We start from the raw sequence: 22,848 nt of genomic DNA, 5'->3' as shown, positions 1-22,848 counted from the left end.
GTGGGATTCCACACAGAGGCCCTTGTTGAAGGTTGTTGTTTGGCTCCTTTGGGGGGCCTGCCACCCAGTTCCCCCAATAAATCACACGGAGGCTTAGTCTTACTTATGAATGCCCAGCCTTAGCATTTCTAGCCAGCTTTCCTTAACTTATCCCATATCCCTTTTGCCTTTGGGGTTTTCCTGTTCTTCTGTAAATCTTACTCTTACTCCGTGGCTTGCTATGTACCTGGGTAGCTGGCCCCTGGAGTCCTCCTCCTTCTCTGGCTCCTAGATCTCCCATCCTCTTCTCCCAGATTTCTCCCTCTATATATTCTCTCAGCTTGCCAGCCCTGCCTATCCTTTCTCCTGCCTCACTATTAGCCAGTTCTTTATGAGACCATCAGGTGTTTTACACAGGCACAGTAACACAGCTTCGCAGAGTTAAACAAATGCAACATGAACAACCCTTAAAGTAACACCCCTTAAAATATTCTTGTTTAGCCTCCATGTGGTTTGGAAGCCTAGCGTTCCCTTCAGCAGTCCTCAGTCCTGTTTGTTGCCTCTGACTTTCTTGTGTATTTGAACTGCTTCTCACTGTGGCTGGAGTCCTTGGCTATAATGGACAAATGTTCTTCATGTATTTGTTATTCAGATTTCCTTTTTTGTGAATTACCCTTTCACATTTTTTACTTGTTTTTTTGTTGTTGTTGTTGTATTTTTTTTTTTTTTTTTTTTTTTTTTTTTTTGAGACAGGGTTTCTCTGCTTAGTTTTGGTGCCTGTCCTGGATCTCGCTTTGTAGATCAGGCTGGCCTCGAACTCACGCCTGTCTCTGCCTCCCGAGTGCTGGGATTAAAGGTGTGCGCCACCACCGCCTGGCTTCCTTTACTTGTTTTTAAATTAGGTTTTCTTTTTGCTTTTGAGATGGGTTCTCACTCTGTAGCTATGGCTGGCCTGGTACTCACTTTGTAGTCCAGTTGGCTGCAAATTCCTGCCAATCCTCCTGCCTCAGCCTCCTTAGTGTGGGATTAAGACGTGAGCCTCCCAAATGGATGGAACTAGAAAAAAATCATCCTGAATGAGTAACCCAGACCCAGAAAGACAAACATGGTATGTACTCATTTACAAGTGGACATTAGCTGTAATATAAAGGATAACCATGCTACAATCCACAGACCCAGAGAGACTAAGTAACAAGGAGGGTTCATGGGAGGATGCCTGGATCTCCCTGGGAAGGGAAATAGAGATTTCATGGGTAGACTGAGGGCAGTTGGGGATGGGAACACAAGCAATCAGGTTGGTGGGGGATGGAGGGGGAGAGTGCTGAAAGAGACTACTGGAAAGGGGAGGCATTTCAGGGTCAGATAAAAATCTGGCACAAGGGAATCTCCCAGGAATCTACAAGGATGACCTCAGCTAAGACTCCTGAAATAATGGATGCATAACCTGAGCTGGCCATTTCCTGTGACCAGATTGGTGCCTAACCCAATTGTCATCAGAGAGGCTTCATCCAGCAACTGATGGAAACAGATGCAGACCCACAGCCAAACATTAGGCTGAGTTTGGGGGAATCCTGCAGAAGAGGGAGAGAAAGGAGTGTGGGAGCCAGAGGGGTCAAGGACACCACAAGAAAACTCACAGAATCAGTTAACCTGGGCTGATAGGGACTCACAGAGACTGAACAGATAACCAGGGAGCCTGCATGGGACTGACCTGGGCACTCTGCGTATATGTTACAGTAGTGTAGAGTCCTCTTGTGGTACTCCTAACTGTGGGAACAGGGGCTCTCTCTGACTCTTTTATTGGCTTTGAGACCCTAGTCCTCATACTGGGTTGCTTTGCTCAGCCTTAATGCATGGGGAGGGGCTTAGTCTTACTGCAACTTGAAGTGCCATGCTTTGTTGATATTCCATGGGAGACCTGCCTCTTCCTAAACAGGAGGAGTGGTTTGGGGGATGGGAACAGAGGGAGAGTGGGGGAAGGGACTGGGAGGAGGGGAGAAAAGGGAAACTGGGGCTGGGATGTAAAATAAATTTGTTTAAAAAATAAAATAACAAAGAATGGGGGGAAAAAAAGATGTGAGCCTCCTCACCTAGCTGCTGTTGGATTTCCTCCTTTTCTTTTTGGTCTGTAGATGTCCTGCAAGTATCATTTTGTTTAGAGCGCCAGCTCTGTTGACTTGTCCGCAGCTCTTTGCTGAAATCCTTACCTTTGACATAGTCAAGTAGGTTTCTCCTGGGTCCTAGGTCTCTAAAGGAACTCCTCCTTCATCCCACAAGTTGCAGGAATGTTTTTCCTGTTATCTTCTGTTAGCTTTCTTTTTACCTGTCTCTTAGGAGACTTGTCATTGGTCCCCTCCCCCCTTTTACAATGGTGGAACATAATTGAGTTTGTATTTTGATCTTTATGCTGAATGTCTCTGCAAATTTCCAGACTGACGCCGGTGGTTTGTCAACCGAAGCTCCCGGCTTTCTCAGTTGTGTTTGTCCTTATCCATTTTATGTCGCTATAGCAAAACACCCGAGGCGGGGTCGTTTATAAAGGAAACAAACAGCTGGGTGTAGTGGCACAGGCCTTTCATCCTGCGCTTGGGAGGCAGAGGTAGGGGGATCTCAGTGATTTTTTTTTTTTTTTTTGAGGCTAGCCTGGTGTACATAATGATTGGAGAATTGAAATGATACAGCGTCAGCATTCTGGTAAGGGCACCCTGGCTGTATCATTTGAAGGAGGAGCAGAAGGAAACAAGGTGTGTACCTGAGGGCAAAGCCGAGGTAGCATCCTCAGTCTGTGACAGCCCATTCTCAGGGGAACTAACCCAGTCCCATGAGGACCTGCCCCTTCTGAGAGAGTATTAATTTGTTCATTGAGCAGAACCCACTAAGCCTCCTTGCTTGTCTACTGGGGCCTGCTTCTTGTACGTTCATCATCTTAATGTCCTCTCTGGAGACCAGGCTTCTAGAACTCAAACGCGTAGGACCAACCATAGCTATACACTTTCTCTCTCCCATTCTGCCCCTTAGACCTCCTTTATCTTTCCTTCTGCACTGACTGGGACTTTGAGTTACAGTGCTGATAGGGAGCCGATGGCGTCATTGTTCTGCTGCTCAACATTCTTAGACCAGTTCATTTTTCTTTTTCTTTTTTTTTGGTCTTTCAAGACAGGGTTTCTCTGTGTAGCTTTGCGCCTTTCCTGGAACTCACTTGGTAGCCCAGGCTGGCCTCGAACTCACAGAGATCCGCCTGCCTCTGCCTCCCAAGTGCTGGGATTAAAGGCGTGCGCCACTACCACGCGGCTTCAGTTCATTTTTTAAAAAATTCATTTTTATTATGTGTGTCTGTGTGTGCGTGAGAGTGCAGGTGTCTACAGTCCAGAAGAAAGTGTTAGATCTCCTGGAGCTGGACACGGGTGCTGGGAACTGAACTTGGGTCCTCTGAAAGAGTAGTATGTGATCTTAACCTCTGAGCCGCCTCTCCAGCTCCAGTTCATTTTTTTTTTAACTTTCAAGCGTTGCTCATGAGGAGTCCTTATCATAGACACTCGTCTCAAATCATCTGCCCCTGCGGTGCCTGTAACAGGGGCCATTGTGTCGTAGACTCTCAGTGTTCTAGTAGTGAACCTGACTCATGGGCTCTTTATAAAACTCATTGGGGAATTTGGTTGGTTGTAGTGATAAGCATGGGCAAGGTTTCCATGTTGGCAGCTTACATTTATCTTTCTGTGTGTGGAAGCAGAGTCAGCTGTGAGGATGCAGCACTCTTGACATACAGTGCTCTATAGTATAGCAGCTAAGCAAGGGGCTGGAAGGTGGCTCAGCGGTTCAAGAGCACTGGCTGCTCTCCCAGAGGACCTGGGTTTACTTCTCAGCACCCACATGGCAGTTAAGACAACCATCTGTAACTGCAGTTCCAGGGAATCTGATGCCCTCTTCTGGCCTCCTGGGGCACTGCATGGAAGTGGTGCACAGACATGCAGGCAGGCAAAACTCACATATGCATAAAATAAAAGTAGATCTTAAGAGCTAGTCAATATAACCCTTATTGTTATTTTTACTAAACTTGTGCCATTAATTATAGAATTAATTAGTCCATAGTGCAGACATTTAGAAGATAGGAGATAAACACCTTAACCCCAGTAGGCTGCCGAATCTCCTCTGACCATTAGGTGTCTTTCCAGCCTTTCCTATGCATGGAGTTTCCATAGCTGTAATGCTGATGTATTTTGTAAATAATCAGTATTTAAAATTTTATGGCTGTTTATGGCTTATATGTACAATCCTAGCACTCGGGAGATCGAGGCTAGAGGATTGCTGTGGGTTTAGGTCATCCTGGGATCCATGGTGAGTTCCAGGATAGCCTGAGCTACAGTGTGAGACGCTGTATTTAGAAGGAGAGAGGGAGGGAGAAAGAGAGGACTCATTGGGTTAGCAACAAATGAGCAAGGTATCACGTTTTTCCATCTTTGCAACCCCGACTGTTTGTACTTGTTCAGTACTCTCTGAAATAGATGTGGCATGATTAGTTGCATATCTACATATCACTGGATATTTTGCAGTTTTTACTAAATTAATAGCACTGCAATAGATGTTTTTATGAATGGAAGCTCCCACCCATCCTGCAGTAAAGGAAGTAGGTACACTGAGTCTGGGGATCTGGAAATTTGTGTGGTTCTCAATAACTCAGCTTTCAGGAGGATTGTATCAGTTTGTAGAACAGTTTACCGACAGCAGATGACAACTTCCCATGCTTACAAGCTTTTTGGCTCGTGTTGCTGACTTCTGTTTTTTCACTCTGGGTTTCTTTCAGATTCTTGTCTTCTACTTTTTGAGATGTCTCCTGGCTTTTGTGAGCTGTATTTGTGAACTCTACTTTTATAAGTAAGTATCAAAACTTTGCACACTGCAGCACAGGTCTCTGACAGCTCCTTCTCTCTTCTGGCGCTCTAGCTAAGGACAGCTTCTTGTCTGAAAGGTAATTGAGGAGGAGTGCTTCTAGCTTCTGTTCCCATTGGCATACCTCTGATTTTACTTCGCAGTACATGTCCCGCGAGTCTTAGCAGCATTTAGTGAACCTTATTTTTGGTTCTAAGTGAAGGACAGATTCACCTTTTCCCTAGAGCTGAGCTGATGGGAGACTGTTCCCAGTGTCAGATTCTGCTCCCGTTTGCACTCAATACACTGCCTCACACCGAGTAGCTCTCAGATGATTGAATAGTAATGAATCCATTAGGCATTGAAGTATTCTAGCAACAAAGTAGCTGCCTTTTAAAAAATGTAACACATAAAAACCATTAAATTTAATAGTGCCTTAACACATTAAAAGAGGTACTCAGACTTAAGGATCATTATTAAAAGTCTTCCTATAGTTAGATGTGCCAGATTAAAATTAATTTTTGGCCTTAGCTCTGACAGGAGTAGAGGTAAAAACAAACCCAGTGCTCCCTCTGGGGATTGTAGCCATAAGTTGGTTTTCATGTGGAATTGGGCCTGAATTCAAATCACCTGTCTCATCTCCTAAGTCCCACAATGGGATTTATGGTACATTGTCCTGGATTAGTGGAGGTTCCATGCATCATGTAAACATTTCCCTAGGGAATGGGACTCTTAATGCAGATGTCAGAAAATCACCAGGAGTAAAGTTCTGCTGCCCAAGAAAGTATGATGGTCAGGCTGGAAAATGGCTCTGTAGCGAGTTCTTGCTTCATTTGCACGGGGCTCTGGGTTCAGTTCCAGGAGGTATGAGAAAAGAGCAAAGAAGTCACAGTCAAGGTCCCACACACACCAGGAAAATCACAAAGAGACAAGACATTGAAGAGCTAGAAGAAATAACAGTCACCAGAAAGCTGGCCTGTGAATCTTCATTTATTAGAAATTATTAAAATGAAAAGAGCATTGTATGTGGAGAAGTGAAAGAGGGAACTGAAAACATGAAGAGAAACAAGAACCTCCAGAAATTACCAGGCCAGTGTGAAAAATAGTAAGAGCGTATAGAGATGAAAATGTAATTATTTTATGTTGACTTTATATATATGCTTATATACATATATGTGTGTGTCACATCAGTACGATTTATATAACATCGATATTTAAAACTCAGATAGTCTAAACAGATTAAGACTGCTAGTAAGCAAAGTAGTAAAATGAAAGATAAATTTGAAGAAATTGCTAGGAATAAATTATAGAGAAAAAAAGAAATATAGAGGAAGTTAACGTGTAAGGTGTCTAGATCTGATATAGAGAATTAGAAGAGGCAATCAGTATTCAGGGAAGTGTAGCTCACAGTTTTCCAGAGTTAGTGGGAAGGGAGGTAATCCATAAGTTCAGTAAGTCTTGCATCTTATGGGAATATAAAAAGGACTTAGTGAAATCGTGTACAGCACCAGAGATAAAGAAACTGGATGAGGAGTTACTGGAGTACCTGTGAGGGCATGCTGAGCAGTGAGACCCTCAGAGAAGAGCCATCAACAGCAGCGGGCAGAGCACCTCATAGTGTGAGAGGGGCAGGAGGGCTCAGCCAGGAGGGCTCAGCAGTAGAGCGCTTGAATACTGTGCTCAGCTCTGCACTCCATCCCTAGCAGAACAGAATGCCGAGGCAAATGCCAGCCGTGCTAAAAGTGTGTCCTGGGCTGAACTGTCTTTTAAGATCAAGAGCTAAATACAGATTTCCAATAAAAAAGAAAAGAAAAGAAAAGAAAAGCCAGCCAGGTGCTGCTGGCTGTGAGTTTATGGTCAGCCTTGTGTACAAAGTGAATTCCAGGACAGCCAGGGCTATTACACAGAGAAACAAACAAAAAACAAAACAAAAACCACACACGAAAAGAAAAACCAGCTACAAATTAGAGAAATTATTATTAATATATTCTCACTAAAAGAACTTCTAAAAGATGAATCAAAACCATTTCAGGAAGAAACAGATGAAATAAACCTGAATGAGAACATGCCTAACACATGAAAAATACTAAAATCAATAGCAGCACTGGGTGTGATGGCCCACGCCTTTAATCCCAGCACTCTGGAGGCAGAGGCAGGCAGATCTCTGTGAGTTCGAGGCCAGCCTGGTCTGCAAAGGGAGTTCCAGGACAGCCAGGGTTACACAGAGAAACCTTGTCTCAAAAACAAAAAAACAAAAAACAAACCCCAAAACCAAAAACCAAACAAAACCAAAAAACCCAAAACCAACAACAAAAAATCCCCGCTGAGTTCTATAAGTGCTGCTTGCATGCCAATGGGTGCGGAACAATTCACTCGAGCACAGACCACCTACCAACCGCTACATCCCCAAGAAAAATGACTCCCTTGCCAGTAGCCATCAGTATCAGTAGGCCCTCAGCTGTGGGTAGGGCCTCGGGAGCCCTCCCTCGTTCATGCTAGAATGTTGACGGACTTGGTCTTGTGCCGGTAGTCACCGCTGCAGTGAGTTGATGAGGGACGTGGCCCTGTCACGTCCAGAAGACAGGATTTCAGAGCACTCCTCTGGCTCTTACACTCTTTCCACCCCCTCCTCAGTCATGTTTCTGAACCCTGGTGCTGGTGCTTTATACAGATGTCCGTGGAGGGGTAAGCAACAGTTGTCACTCACTCTCATCACTTGGGCAGGTTAGGGTCTCTCCATTAACATTGACCACCGTAAATTGACGCTTCTCTGCCCAAGGTTGAGTACAGCACTCATCTATGGATCTAAACAAATACTTAGAAAGATTTTTTTAAATTAATGTGTAAAGATATTTTGCATGTATGTATATGTGCTTTGTATGTGCCTGGTGCCCTAAGAGGCCCAAAGAGAGTGCCAGATCCCTAGGAACTGGAGTTACAGGTGGTTGTGAGCCACCATGTGGATGCTGGTAACTGAAATCTGGTCTTGTGGAAGAGCAGCCAGTGCTGGTTAACCATTGGATCATCTCTCCAGCCCCAGAAGGCAGTTGACAACATGTCCATTTAGAAAACTGAAACAGCAGCTTACCCACTGCAGCCTGGGTGTGCCCAGCAGTGGGCTTTTAGTCAGGCTGCAGTTTCAGCATGAAGTCCTCCTGTGGAGGAGGACTCAGATCCATCAGAACGCATTTGGTTACCTCTTCACAGTAGTCACTGTTGGACCTGTGGACACATCTTGCCTGGCAGGTTTGTATTATGGCATTCAGGGCTCACTGCTGGAGAAGATCACTGATGGCTTTTCTCCTTCAATTGTCTATGGTGCACCTTCCAGCACCATGAATGCTAGCCAGCAGGGAGGCCGTTTCCAGGTTAGCTCTAGTTTGATTCCTTTGTCTGCAAACAAAGTTTATGGTACCTTCAGCAATAGGGTGTTATCTAGTTGTGAAAAGGGAAAAGGATCACTGGAAATAGCATGGGTTGTTTTAGGGACCTCTGGGAACTCCCTGACCAATAGCTCATAGGGAAGTGTCCCATGCCTGCTGTTGATATTTTCATTTAATAATCCATGTCATCTGGGAACAGCATTGTCTACTCATGCAAGGTACCTCTTTTGAAACCTTAATTTTTTTTTGTTTTTAAATAATGACATATTTTGATTAGCTTGCAAAGTAGTAGGCTTCCATACATCCTTAGTTTTGATTCATCTGCCCCTCTTCTTTATCTCCCCTCCCCCATCACTGCTTAAACCTTTAACCCCTTGTATTATCCCTCTTTGCTTTTGTTTTGTTTTTCCAAACAGAGTTTCTCTGTGTGGCCATGGCTGTCCTGGAACTCACTCTCTAGACCAGGCTGGCCTCGAACTCAGAGATCCACCTGCTTCTGCCTCCCGAGTGCTGGGACTAAAGGCGTGCACCACTGCACAAGGCATCCCTCTCTACTTTTCTGCCATCTGTGTTGAGAACAATCTTTGCTGAACAACTTGTGCTAGGCACTTTACTAAGTACTTTCCCGGCATTAACTATCACAGACACTTTATGTAGGTGTGGTTGCTATCCTTATCTTACAGATGTGGAATCTGGCAGATAATTAGCCACTGCTGGTAAATGGCAGAGCCAGAATTTGAACCTACCTGAACCTGGGGTCTGTTATTTCTCACTATATCATACTATTTCCCTATTGATAGTAGACATAATTTTAAATATGCAGCTTTTCTTAAAGAAGAGCCTTTTTTCTGTGCCAAGAGTAAGAAGCCCGTTTCTTATGCACATGACATTCCTAACAACTTTTAAATGCATTTCCTCTTAAGGAGCTTTTCTGTGTCAGGAGTAAGAGGTTTGGGTTTCTTGTGCATATGAAATTGCTAACAAGTCTAGGCAGGTCTATATTTGACTTTAGCTCTTCATTGTTATTTCTCACACAGGCCTGCATTTCTTCTTTGCTTTGCAGTTTCTGTCGCTTAGTATCCACAATATTTATCTTTATCTTTTCTTCCAGGGCTGTGTGCAAGAAATTTGGGCTGCATGTGAGTCGAATGATGCTGGCCTTCTTGGTGCTCAGCACTGGCATGTTTTGTTCATCGTCAGGTAAGTAGAAGGGCAGATGAGGGGGTAGCAGCTTTACCTTCCTATACAGTTGTCTTGAAAGGAAGCACTCGTCCAACAAGGTTATATACACGAGTGCTTGGCAGGTCACTGTTGTGTGAACTGCACAGATTCATGAGTAGTGGAACTGGCAGTCTCACAGGATACTTTCTGTTCCTTCTCCTTCCTAATGGCTCACTTCCTTTCTTGGCCCTTAGGAGGAGGGAAGTATTTTTGATTGATGGTTCTGTTTTCTGCCTGTTATTTGATGTATTCTACAGAGGTTCCATCTCTTGGGCATTTATTTTTATAGTTAGCTTCTGGACACTTAGAATAAAGGTTCTCAGTAGGACTGGTGGCTTTTCAGCTGTGCTGCCCTTGAAGACTTACATTCTGAGCTAAGGCAGCCTGCTGCAAAAGATAGGTTGTTTCTCATTTTCCAGAAAAATTATCTTGCTAAATTATCTCAATTTTAGTTTAATGCTTATATAATCAAGACTCTAGTACATACACTAAATATACACAATTGTACCTTGTCCAGAGTTGCATGGTTAGCATTTTCTTCATTGGATATATCAAAATGAATGTTCTACAGGGACCTCTGGGCTCTGCCTAGACCAGCTTTGAGATCCACTGTAGTAAATGCGTCTGCTTCATTAAGATTAGCAGAGACCTCAGATATTTCTGCTCTTTTGTACTCTGCGCTGGCAGCTAGAATTGACTTCAGTATTTAGAATCTATGTGTGAAAGTCACATCTCACATGTTTTATGTTTTAGTTCCTTTGCTAATCCAGAAACAGAATTGTATGTGTGTGGAGCTTCCTGTGAGTTTTAGTTTTATAGTGTCAGTTGTGGCACTCATGAATTCAGAGTCTTTACCGTAGAGCCTTTGAAGTGGACCCTTGCTGAGTGTCTTAAATTTCACTGCCTATTCATTCTGTTCTTGTGAGAATCAACTGACTTTTCTGCTCCAGGAATCAGGCCTTATAAAGCACAAGAAGCCACATTTTTGTTTAGAGTTGTTAGGAATATCTTGCTGTTGTTACAAAGGCCTTGAGTGTGTTCAGACTATTGCATGCCATGACAAAGTTATGGCAAATGTAATAATTAAGGGGCCATGCCAAGGCCAGAATGTAGCTCTGAGCCTTGAGAAGGCTTCCTAGTGTCCCTATGGGGTACAGGGTGAGCCAGGATGTCTTAGAAGCATAACAGAAGATGAGCTGAAGAAACCAACACATCATCCGCAATGGGTCTGAGTCTTGAATTATATTCCCTGAAATAAAGCTGGAGGTTCTTGGCTTTTGTAAGCTTTAAATTTAGGTGCAGGCCAGGAGAGGAGTGGATGGCTACTATTGTGTAACTTGGGGCCTTGTGTACTTGGAAAAGAGATGTGAGGAAATCAAAATCAGTGCGCTTTGTTTTTTGAAAAGGAATATCCTCTGACTGCCCATTTCTTTCCTTCACTTCCTCCTTTTGTGTATTTCTTTCTACCCAGGGGCTCATGGCTCAAGACAGGGCCTCTTGTGGCCTCAAACTTGCTGCACAGCTGAGGGTGCCCTTGAACTTCTGATCTTGCTTCTACCCCCTGAGGGCTGGGATTATAGGCGTGTGCCAGTATGCCCAGTTTTTTGTGGCCTAAGAATTGAACCCAGGGCTCTGTGCGTTATAGGCCAGCACTCTATCAACCGAGCCAATTCTCTAGCCTTCGTGCTTGTTTCTGAGAGTGTTTTTCCAAAATTGATTCATAATATTGGCATTTTGCAGTGCAGATGAATTTTTAAAAATCAGTATCTAATCTCGGACTCTTGTTTTTCTTTTCATTTCTGTACTCTTGTAGCATTCCTTCCTAGCAGCTTCTGCATGTACACCACACTGATCGCCATGACCGGGTGGTATATGGACAAGACACCCATTGCTGTGCTGGGAGTAGCAGCCGGGGCTATCCTCGGGTGGCCGTTTAGCGCAGCCCTTGGGTAAGAAACTTAAGTTATTCCTCTCCTGTATACTACTGGACGTCTGGTCAATCCAAGTGTTGTATCCAATGCAGATTGTCCAGCCAGCAACTAAAGTTAAAGGAATCAGTTTGACTGACAGAGACTCTGGAACAAAAGCTTATTGTTCTCATTGTTTATTCATGTGATTTATTCTAACGAAAGGAATCACTACTAGGCTCCTGCTGAATGCTACACATTGCTGGCATTACCAAACCCTTCAAAAGTTTTATTTCTAAATTTTACAACACTGCAAGAAAATATAATAATTTGTATTTTGGGGGGCCGGGGGTTGGGTAATTGAGACAGGGTTTCTCTGTGTAGCCCTGGTTGTCCTGGAACTCAATCTGTAGACCAGGCTGGCCTTCAATTTACAGAAATCCTCCTGCCTTTGCCTCCTGAGAGCTGGGCTCAAAGGCGTGCACCACCACCTCCCAGCAATAATTAGTATTCTACAAATGAGAATATAGACAGTAAGATTTGAGGTAATTTGCCTTTAACATTATGCTTGTTTTTTAAAATGCTTTTATTAGCATGTACTAATTATACATACTGGGTTTCATGATGACATTTTCGTACAATGTGCATACAATTGTACAATGTATTCCAGCCATATCCCTCTCCAGAGTCCACTCTCTTGTCCCCCTCCCTCTCCTGCTAATCCCCTTCCTCTTTCTTCTAAAGACTGCTGATGTTTTCTCACACTGCTCCATTCTTTGCTGCTATTTTCCTTGTCACTGAGGATTGAAATGTTTCCTTTTGTCCTTCTCTTTTTTTAAAAAAAAAAAATTATGTGCAAGGAGTGCATGTATGTCTGTGTACCCCATGTATGCAGTATTCCTGCAGGCTAGAAAAGGGCATCAGATCCCCTGGAATGGAGCTGCCAGGTGGGTCCTCTGGAAGAGCAGCCCGTGCTCTTCATCGCTAGGGCGTTTCTCCTGCAGCCCTTCCCCTTTCTTGCTCCAGAGCCTTCCCTGACTTTGTGTCTCCACTTCCTTCCCTACTCTTTGTTTCCACACTTCTTTCCTGGTTTGTGCTGCCTTAACTTCCTGACTAGACCAGAGAAATGGTTCAGTGATTAAGAGCACATACTGCTCTTGCAGAGAACCTGACTTTGGTTCCCAGCATCTGTGATGGGTGGCTCCCAACTGCCTGTAACTGCAGTTCCAGGGAATCAGGCACCCTCTTCTGGACTTTGCAGGCGTCAACACTCACGTATACAAATGTATTTTATACACATAACTAAAAAATAAATCTTAATAGTTGTTATGAATGTTATTTTAAATATAGTATTCCATATTTTTAAAAGTGCTTATAGGGTATAGCTTAGTAGTAAAATGTTTGCCTAGAATGTATAGGACCTCACCACAGCAACAGATAAACAAAGAGCAGATTTAATGTGGTAAAAAGGATTTTTGGAGACTCGGGAGATAATTTAGTAAAGGGCTTGCCATGCAAGCCTAAGGACTCAGGTTTAATCCCCAGCACCCACTTAAGGCAAGTGTGGTGCTTCTGAAATGCCAGGGCTGGGGTGGAGACTGAGGAGTCTCTAGAGCTCGCTGGCCAGCTAGCCTTGATGAACTGATAAGCTCTAGGTCAGTGGCTGACTCTCTCTCAAAATGCAGTGGAGAGCCACTGAGGGAGAGTTTGCTCAGCAGGAAAGACACTTACATACAAATCTGGAGACCTGACTTTGATTCCTGGAATCCACATAACCGGAGGGAACGGAACTGACTCCTCAAAGTCATTCTTAACCTCCACATGCGCCATGGCACCTGCAGACTCCCACAAAATGTGAGAATTTACTTATTTACATGTTAAAGTATATAATAAAATCCTCGTTAATTTCAGAAGGGAGAGGTCGGTGCTTGTTGGGTAGGTGTGTGATAACAGTGTACGTGAATTTACAATGAATATGTCTTACATGCACAGTACATATAGATCAGTGTCAAGATGGTCCAGCAGCATAGTGTCTGTTTCTTGTCCGTCTGTGGCAAGTCTCTCTTGATGGGTCCTTGGAAAGACCAGCTTATTTTTGAGAAGACATCTTTTCACATACCAGCTTCCTTTCTTCTGTGCTCCTGGGAGAGCTGCTTTGGTTCTCTGCTCAGCACGGGCGTCTTCGCTCTGCCCTAAGTATTTAGTGCTTTACTAACGCCTTGCTGTGTTTCTCTGTTGAATAGTTTACCTATCGCCTTTGACTCGCTGGCCCTGAGAAACAGGCGGAAGAGTTTCTTCCATTGGTCGCTGGTGGCCCTAATTCTCTTCCTGGTGAGTTCTTTTTTCCTTGTTTTACTCCCATGTTCTAAGTAGTTTCTGATTTGGGAAGGAAACGTCAGGAGTTCATTTTATTTTTCATTCTGAAGTTCTTCCATTAGCATTTTGAAAACTACATTTGCTGTTTTTTCTTTTACTTTAGGTACCCGTGGTGGTCATTGACAGCTACTATTATGGGAAGTTGGTGATTGCTCCTCTCAACATTGTTCTGTATAATGTCTTTACTTCTCATGGGCCTGATCTTTATGGTAAGGCTTTGGAAAATTTGAGGAAAAAGTGGAAAACAGCTTAATTTACCTGAGCCTCACAATTCAAATCCAGTTTTCTCATTTCATCAAGACATCCCTCCCTCCCCGTCCTTCCCTGTGTGCTCCAGGTGTAGTCCAGGTTGGCCTTGAACTGCTGATCTGCTTGCTACATTCTAGTACTGGGATAACAGCATGCCCTGGCCAAATGTGGCATTTTGTGCTGTGTCCTTTTCTGCTGAACACAGAGCTCTTGACTATAGTGCAGTGATAACATAGTCCCTGCGTCTCTTTGACTGGTGTGGTAGTCAGCACTGACCCTCCGTGCTGCTGAGCATTATCCCTAGATCCAAACCTAAAGAGCTTTAAGGAGTGCTGGCTATGTGTGGTGTCACTTGGTAGCCAAAACTAGCCTCAAACTTGTAGCAAACCTACCGACTCAACCTCCCAAGTGACAGAACTACAGAGTTGACCATCCAGCCTGTCTTATGCTACGGTTTTGATGCCTTTAAAATTTTTTAGATGGACGGTGGTGGCGCACGCCTTTAATCCCAGCACCCGGGAGGCAGAGCCAGGCGCATCTCTGTGAGTTTGAGGCCAGCCTGGTCTACATACACAGAGAAACCCTGTCTCGAAAAACAACAACAACAACAACTTTTTTTAATCATAAACGACTTTTGAGGTGGTGGTGGTGGTGGTGGTGGTGGTGGTGGTGCATGCCTGTAATTCCAGTACTGGGGAGGTGGAGGCAGGAGCAGCAGTTCAAGGATAGCTACATGGCAAGTTTGAGGCCAACTTGGGCGCCATGAGACTCCAGTTTTAAGAAACAGCTGGCTGTGGTGGTACGCACCTTTAATCCCAGCACTCGGGAGACAGAGGCAGGTGGATATCTGTGAATTCAAGGCCAGCCTGGGCTACAAAGTGAGTTCCAGGACAGCCAGGGCTGTGGTTTTTATACAGAGAAACCACATCTCAAATACAAAAACAAGTACAAACCAACAACAAAAACCAAACTTCTTTGTATTATCAGAAAATGAATATAATAACAAAAAGAAAATAAATACATAGCCCCATCATCTCCATGTAATACTATTAACTTTCAGGAGTATATTCCTACATATGTTTCCTATACATACACATTTGATGTTAGTTTTTTTTTTTTTCCGAGACAGGGTTTCTCTGTGTAGTTTTGGAGCCTGTCCTGGATCTTGCTCTGTAGACCAAGCTGGGCTCGAACTCACAGAGATCCACCTGCCTCTGCCTCCCAAGTGCTGGGATTAAAGGCATGTGCCATCACTGCCTGGCTTGATGTTAGTATTTTTTTGCGGGGAGGGGAAGAAAGTTTGGAAAATCTACAAGGTGAGCAAATGAGACTAGAGTCAGCAGGAAAGAGTGAGTAGATGGTCCAGTTTAAGATGAAGAGAAACTGGATGCCTGTACCTCCTGGGATGTAGTCTCCAGGAACTTGGGTACCTCCATCTCTTACTCAACCACTCCAGTCTCTCAGTACATTTGAGCTGGTTAGTTACTGAAGGATGTGTTAGAGATTTTTTTAGATCAGCCAAGCTAGGAAATACTTTATGAACAAATTACCCCCTTGGAATTAGTGTAGTTTCTTTTTTAATCTTCTAGGTGTCTCCAGAATACTCTGTATATCCGGATGTCCTGGTTTTGTTGGGAATCAGGTTGATATTATATCTGTGTCCAGGTCAGCTTTCATGTCTAGTATTTGTTTGGTAGCAGAGCCAGTTAAACTAGTAGCTTGCTTTGGGAGCCTCTAGATGTCTCCCTTCAGCTAAGGAAAGTTTGTATGTTTGAAATTGCACCTTAGTTTGGTTTGTTTATACGATTTCATTTGACTACAGTCCAGACTGCATGGTGAAAATTAATTTACATGTACCCAATTGGAAATTTATCCATTATTTATAGGTGAATGGGTTAATTTGTTAATTTTGAAAATCTGGCTTCTCTGTTTTCATAAATGGGCCATTATATGCTGGGTAGTCTGACTGCTTATTAAACTTTTTAAAGAAAATATGGAAGTGAGGTGGTTTTGTAGTCCTCTAGATAGCTCTAGAAATAATCAGGCTAGTAGGGAAAGTGGAGAGGAAAGACTGGATGTTTCCAGTTTAATAGTGGGTTGGTCAAGGACCCTGCAGTAGGTTTGGAGTTACAGTAGAGCTGTGTCCAGTCCTTCTTTGGACACTGGTATCTGCTGTTCATTTCACACAGTGTTTGTTGAGAAGAACCTTAGGGGTGTGTGCCACTTCGTAAATCTGCTTTAATTTTACTCCATTTACTTTTGCTGTTTTGGATGTAGAGTACTGGTTACTCTCTCAGTAGTGGAAAAGCTTTGTGGGGATTGTCTCAGCAGCCATGAAAGTGATTGTGTATTACTGTAGGTAGCTGGCCTTAAGGATTTCTTGATAGAACTATTCCAAGAACACAGATTCTACTCTGATCAGAATTTGAACTTGACAAATTTTGGTTTTGTTTTCGAAACAGGGTTTCTCCATTTAGTCCTAGCTGTCCTGGAACTCACTCTGTAGCCCAGGTTGGCCTTGAACTTGTGATCCTCCTTCCTCCGCCTCGTTCAGCAAATCCTACTGCCATGTAATACCACAACTGGCGACAAATTTTTTAAAAGTCTGATTTACATTCTTTAAGAGTGTTAGCTTCTTCTTTAGATGTTTGCTACAGAGAATACTATCCTAGCTTCGAGTTGGAACTCCTTGTATACTGTAGGTTTATAATCAAAAGTTGTCAAGGAATGGATGGTTGATTTTTAGAGTTTCAATCAGGACCTCATTACTGTTAGATCTTAGAACCGCTTTGGTTGGGCCCAATAGAGTGCTGACGTGGGATTTTTCTTGATACCAAATAAGAAAAATACTTGTAACTTACTTTAAAATGCTTGTTGGCTGTCAGTTGGCTAGTCTCAGGGCCCAACATTATGACGCTTCGATGTTGTGAAGTCACTAATTTGAAACACAGAGAAGACATTTTTCTATCTTGAGAATATAACCATCCAGAGATTTTCTACAACTCCAAGATTAAATGGGAAGAAATGAAAGATTAAAGATGTCCCGAATGAATGGCTTGGGACAGGGCTTCTGTCCCTAGCTGTTTGGTTGTCTTTGAATAGGACGAGCTTTCCCCAGAGGGGCACGATTGAACCCGGGCCTTTCCACAGTAGACCCGCTTCCCTCTTACTCATCTGCGTGTCTCTAGCGCTATGATTTTAGTTTAACCTTAGTTTGCTGCACAAGGTACAAGAGTCAGGTTTTTCTGATTCTGCCTCTGCCTCCTGATTACCCTGTAAGCAAAGCTGATTGCAGGAAATTGCTATGGTGCAAGGCAGATGTCACAACACACACTGATTAAAACCTACACGTGTCATTCACTGCCTGATTGAAGTGATCATACAGAGGGAAAGCAGATGAGAAAATGGTAAATGTGCAGGGAGGAGAGCTAGTTCATATTTCAGGTCTAAGGATAGAATAAAAACTAGTGTGAGTGAGACTTGTGTTTCAGCCATTTTGGTTCATTCTGAATCCTTTGAGTTCTGAGCAGGACCTGGGTCTCTGACCATAATGGGGGAGGGGAGCTGGGGAGGCTGGAGAGATGGCTGAGTGGTTAAGAGTGTCGGCTGTCCTTGCAGAGGACCCGAGTTTGGTTCCTGACACCCTGACAGGCAGCTTAAAACCACCTGTAGCTCTAGGGCAGTGGTTTTCAACCTTCCTAATGCTGTGACCTTTTAATACAGTCCCTCATTTGTAGTGACCCCTGACCATTATTTCCATTGCTACTTTATACCTGTAATTTTGCTACTGTTATGAATCATAAGGTAAATATCTGGTATGCAGGATAGCTTATGCGCAAACCCTGTGAAAGGGTTTCCCAACCCCTAGGTTGAGAACCATTGCTCTAGGGCATTTGACTTCCTCTTTTGGCCTCAGTGGGCACCTGTACACAAACATACACAGAAACACACACAAAAATCATGCTAAGCTGTTGTTTTTGCTAAATATATATTTAGCAAAAATGTGTATGTGTGTATCTGGCTCTACTGAGGACTGAACCCAGGGCTTCATACATACTAGGCAAGTACCCTACCACTGAACTATATCCCTAACCCTGAGTTATTGCCTTTTTATGAAACACATGGTGCCCTATGTGTGTGACTATAAAATAGGAGTTGAACTTTTCAAGGGGCTGCATGGCTCCAAGCAAGTTTATCTGTTATTTGGTCTACAGAATACAGAAACTGCAGTTAAATTCAAATGATGTTTTAGGATTTTTTAGCTTTATGTGCTGTGTGCTCTTAAGCTATAAATACTAGAGAAACTGTCCCATTTGGGCATGGCATTTGGGAGTAGGTAATTTACGAAGAACAGAAATTTCTTCCTCCTGGAGCCCAGGAGCCCAGCATGAAAGCTCTTAAGCTTGAGTGCCTGGTGAGAGCTGAGCCTATGCTTCTGCAGTGGCACCAAGTTACTGGACCCTCTAGAGGAGAGGAATTCTGCGTCTTCTATGGTAGAGGAGTAGATGGACTAAATTCCTACCAGTAGGAATAACGTGAAATGATTACAACCCAATAATTCCCATCCAAAGCATCTTAACCAGTCTGTTTCCTGTCTTCCGCCCTTGTGCTTCCCGTGTATGCCTGAGCACTAAAGAAAGCGTAGGCTTGTGGATTTTTGTTGAGTGTTGGGTTGTCAATGTTTCTTGAGCAGAAAACAGTAAAGGTCAAATAATGTAGCTGGTGTTGAAAGCATAAGTAATGATTCTCTTTTTGTCTCCCTCAGGTACAGAACCATGGTATTTCTACTTAATCAACGGGTTTCTGAATTTCAATGTTGCCTTTGCTTTGGCGCTTCTGGTCTTGCCACTGACTTTTCTTATGGAGTACCTGCTGCAGAGATTCCATGGTGAGTGATTTAGGATGTGGAAGGTTTTGGGGGAGGGAGCAGAAAGCAAGTAACAGGTTAAATAGTGGAAAAACTGCTTATTTTAGTCTCCATTTTTCTCTTTGGAAATGGTTGAATAACTTGAGATTTCAGTCGGTATTTGTAGATTATTTGAACCCATATTAAGGGTTGGTTAATTGTTTGATATAAACAAGATGGGGCTTTGTATCCTTTTAAGGCAGTGGTTTTCAACCTGTGGGTCGTGATCCCTTGGGGTAGAATATCAGATATTTACATTACGATTTATAAAAGTCGCAAATTTACAATTATGAAGTAGCAATGAAATAATTTGATGGTTGGGGGTCACCACAGCATGAGGAACTGTATTAAAGGGTCACAGCATTAGGAAGGTTGAGAACCACTGTCTGAAGGGAAGGAGGTCAGTGGGATTTTACCCTCACCGGAGAAGCAGCAATGTTGGAAAAGCTCCGGAGAGCAGCCCTTTTGAGCCATTCCCCTGTGGAGGCTCTGGGATGACTGTTGACAGTGATCCATCTGCAGGCCGACACTCTGAAGCTGGAGCTAAACAGCTGCTCTGCACTGGCCGGGGACCGATGCTCCTGGCTCCCTCTGCTGTGTGGCGCCCATGTTGCTGCAGCTCTGACCCTGTGTCATTCAGCTGCTCTTTTCTCAAGTGGTGGAGCTGGGCATCTGGTGTCTGCGCTCTGGAAGACAGATCTCAGCAGAAATTCAGGAGAGATTTGGAAAGATTTACCAGGAGACATCTCAGTTGGATTTGTGTGCCAGATGATTGATCTTTCCTTCTCGCCTGTTCAGCTTTTCTTGTTAATGTACTGTCTAGACAGTGAGGGGATCTTCACTTATTTAAAAAGATTTAGAAAATTACTTGTGTGGGTATGTTGGGGGAGTGTATATTGTGGAGGCCAGAAGACAACTTGTAGGAGGCGGTTTTCGCTCTCCATTGTGGGATCTTGGGATTGAGTTCAGGTTGTCAAGTTTATATGGCAGGGCAAATCTTATTACCGGCTGAGCCCTCTCACTGGCCCAAGGTCAGGAGTGTTTACCTCCAAAGAGTTCTGTGGTTGCACCTGTGGCCTAGCAAAGCTTCATCAGACAGTGGGAGGGCTCTTGCCTGTCACGCTGTAGACTGTAGACGTAATGAACAGCAGGGGGTGCTGTCTGTCCACTTCTTGACAGTGTTTCTGCAGCCCTCCCCCATGGTCAGTAATGCCAACCCAGCATGCTTGCCTATTCCTCAGTGCTCTTGTAATGCCGGGAACTCTCCAGCAGGTGCTCAGGTTGTTCTCTGTGTTCCTTTCATCCTTTCAGAGTCTTTAAGTACGTGTTGGTTCCAATTTTGTGATTCAGAGTAGATGTGTATTGTAAAGAAAAAGCATAATCAGGAAACTTAGAGTATTTTTATGTTTGCTTTGAAACACTGTTACTAAACATGGTAACACTCCTGTAATCTAGCACTCCAGAGAATGAGGCATTTGGTTCCAGTTTGGACAAGAGAACAAAACATAGCAGACTGGATTGGGCTTGATGAATAAGGTTCAAGAATTGACCTGATCAATCTTTTCTTCTTTCTTTCCTTTCTTCCTTCCTTTTCTTCCCCCCCTGCTCTCTTCCATCCCCCCTTCCTCTTTTCCTCCCTCCTTCCTTCTTTCCTTCCCTCCTTCCTCCTTTTCTTTCTTTCATCCATGCCCATTTTAACAAACCCACTGGTGTGTGGATAAAAGGATTACTCAAAGTGGATTTGGCTAATTTGGGGGAATCTTTAGTCTTAGTGGCAGAACGCATTACAGAGAATATGCCTTTTATCTTTACCCAACTAGAATTTATTAAGCTCTGTTACCCATTAACTATACTCTCCTGTGAGTTTTAACTCTTGTCCCTCCCTCTAAGCTTTGGATGTCTGGGAAGAACTCAGGAGTATGTTCCTTTCCGTTTGGTGTCCCCATTATGTTAGAATGAGGGTAAATTCCTAAGCTGAAATATTTTATGGGATGTCCTAGGACATAGTATCAAATTTAAATAAAAACAAACTTTGAAACAGTATATTGTTTGATTCTCTTATGATGACAGGGGAATGTTATTTTATCTTGCAGTTCAGAATTTAGGACACCCATACTGGCTTACCTTGGCACCCATGTACATTTGGTTCATAATTTTCTTCATCCAACCTCACAAAGAGGAACGGTTTCTTTTCCCCGTGTACCCACTCATATGTCTCTGTGGTGCCGTTGCTCTTTCTGCACTGCAGGTAAGTCTCGGGGAAGCGTTGGTCTGCCTCTTTTTGTTTCATTTATTGCACAATTGCTTGTAAAACTTTAAGGACAGGTAGATGTCTGTGAGCTCCAGGCCAGCCAGGGCTCCATAGTGAGCTCCAGACCAGCAAGCGCTGCTCAGTGAGACCCTGTCTCAATCAACAGCAGTGACAACAAACACCCTTAAAGATAAGTTACGGAGAGCACCTCTATCCATAACGTAAAACCTGCTACAGAATATACTCTGAAAGCTTTGTGTATTGATAAGAACGTATTTCACTGTTTGCTGATGATGTTTATAATCATTTGTCTCTTGTCAGTAGGCTCTATTTACTAACGCATTAACTTATCATATGGACCACTATATAGGCTGGTCCTGGGACAGACTAAACAGAATGTGTGTTCTGCAGCTATTAGATCAGAGTCAGCCATGATCAGGACTTTAGATTATATCAGACAACTAGCAATATGGGCCAGTTTGTAATCCTGGTTTAAAGCCGGTCCAGGTCAGTTCTCTGGCAGAGTTAACCTTACATTTGTTTGATTACTTCTGTGTTTATGACCTCACCAGGTTGAGGCTCCCTCTTGCTCTTGCTACCATTTGCAGTTGTCAGGGAGAGAAAACAATGGTGGTTTCTTGTTTTTAGCAGATTTAGTAAGTGAGAACTCATAAACTATGAGTTCAGGTTTTTCACGTCTATAACTTAGTGACTTTAACGTATGACTTTGCAGATGTCTGCAGTCACCAGCCTAGGACACCTCAAAAGCCCTAAGCCCTTTACCTACCGACCCCACCCCTTTGTCATGGTGTTTCCTCAGTATACTATCTCTAATCTCCTTTGTTTATCAGTTTGTCTATTCCGTACATCCCATGTGAATGAAATCCTAAACGTGTGTGCTCTTTTATGACTGGCCACTTTCACTTGGCATGTTTTAAGGTTTGTCTATGTTAGGGTGATATTATATATATAGTAAATGTGTATATATATATATATATATATATATGTTTATATTACATATACACATTTTCTTTTGAGATGGGGGTCTCACTGTGTAGCCTTGGTATACAGACCAAGTTGGCTTTGAATTCACAGAGATCGATCTGTCTCTACCTCCCTAGTTCTGGGATTAATGGTGTGTGACACAATGTCCATCAGGGTGATAGTTTTAAAAGATAACTTTATTTATAAAAATATAACTTCATGTGAGATAATTTAGAAATTGTTAAAAACATTTCATCTTCCATCAAGACACCTCACACTTTTGCATCATATCCTATATCAAGTTTATTGTGATTGTAATAGGCACACATGCAACTATTTTTAACTTTTGTCATAATATTGTCAGTATTGTCATATCTAAAATACTAATTTTATTCAAATATTTTAAAATAAGCTATTAGATGCCAGGTGTTGGGGCTCACATCTATAATCCTATATTTGAGGGATGGGAGCAAGAATATTGCAAATTATCCAGGGATACAGAGTAAAATCCTGTCTTGAAGCCAAAAAGAAAAACACCTAGAACTTTATGCACCAGCAAAAATATGCACATTATTTTCCTTTGACACTAGAGTTCACTCTTGGAAAGTTGGTTGGCTAAGCAGACCTGCACACAGTGCTAGAGGAGTTGACTTTGGTCTTTAAATTAGGAATGGGTACCACACCAAGTGTTTGCACATACTTAGACCCGTCCTCATACTCCTTGCT

At 43.2% G+C, this 22,848-nt stretch overlaps 1 protein-coding gene across 3 annotated transcripts in view; it reads left to right on the top strand.

The window, feature by feature from the left end:
* Alg9 (ALG9 alpha-1,2-mannosyltransferase) overlaps positions 1-22,848 on the top strand; it is a 69,472-nt gene that overhangs the window by 6,361 nt on the left and 40,263 nt on the right. For all 3 annotated transcript variants that reach the window (XR_003734054.1, XM_028864919.1, XM_028864920.2), the window contains exons 4-10: positions 4,781-4,851; positions 9,340-9,428; positions 11,263-11,398; positions 13,600-13,687; positions 13,836-13,941; positions 18,747-18,869; positions 20,981-21,135. Coding sequence is in view for 2 of the 3 variants with exons in the window: in XM_028864919.1 (XP_028720752.1) it covers positions 4,781-4,851; positions 9,340-9,428; positions 11,263-11,398; positions 13,600-13,687; positions 13,836-13,941; positions 18,747-18,869; positions 20,981-21,135 (768 nt within the window). In the remaining variant the exon portion in view is untranslated. The remainder of the gene's footprint in view (positions 1-4,780; positions 4,852-9,339; positions 9,429-11,262; positions 11,399-13,599; positions 13,688-13,835; positions 13,942-18,746; positions 18,870-20,980; positions 21,136-22,848) is intronic.

This window comes from Peromyscus leucopus, chromosome 7 (genome assembly GCF_004664715.2).
Source record: "Peromyscus leucopus breed LL Stock chromosome 7, UCI_PerLeu_2.1, whole genome shotgun sequence".
NCBI classification, from domain to species: domain Eukaryota; kingdom Metazoa; phylum Chordata; class Mammalia; order Rodentia; family Cricetidae; genus Peromyscus; species Peromyscus leucopus.
The sequence above is the reverse complement of the archived record's forward strand: the minus strand, read 5'-3'. Positions and strand labels throughout refer to the sequence as shown.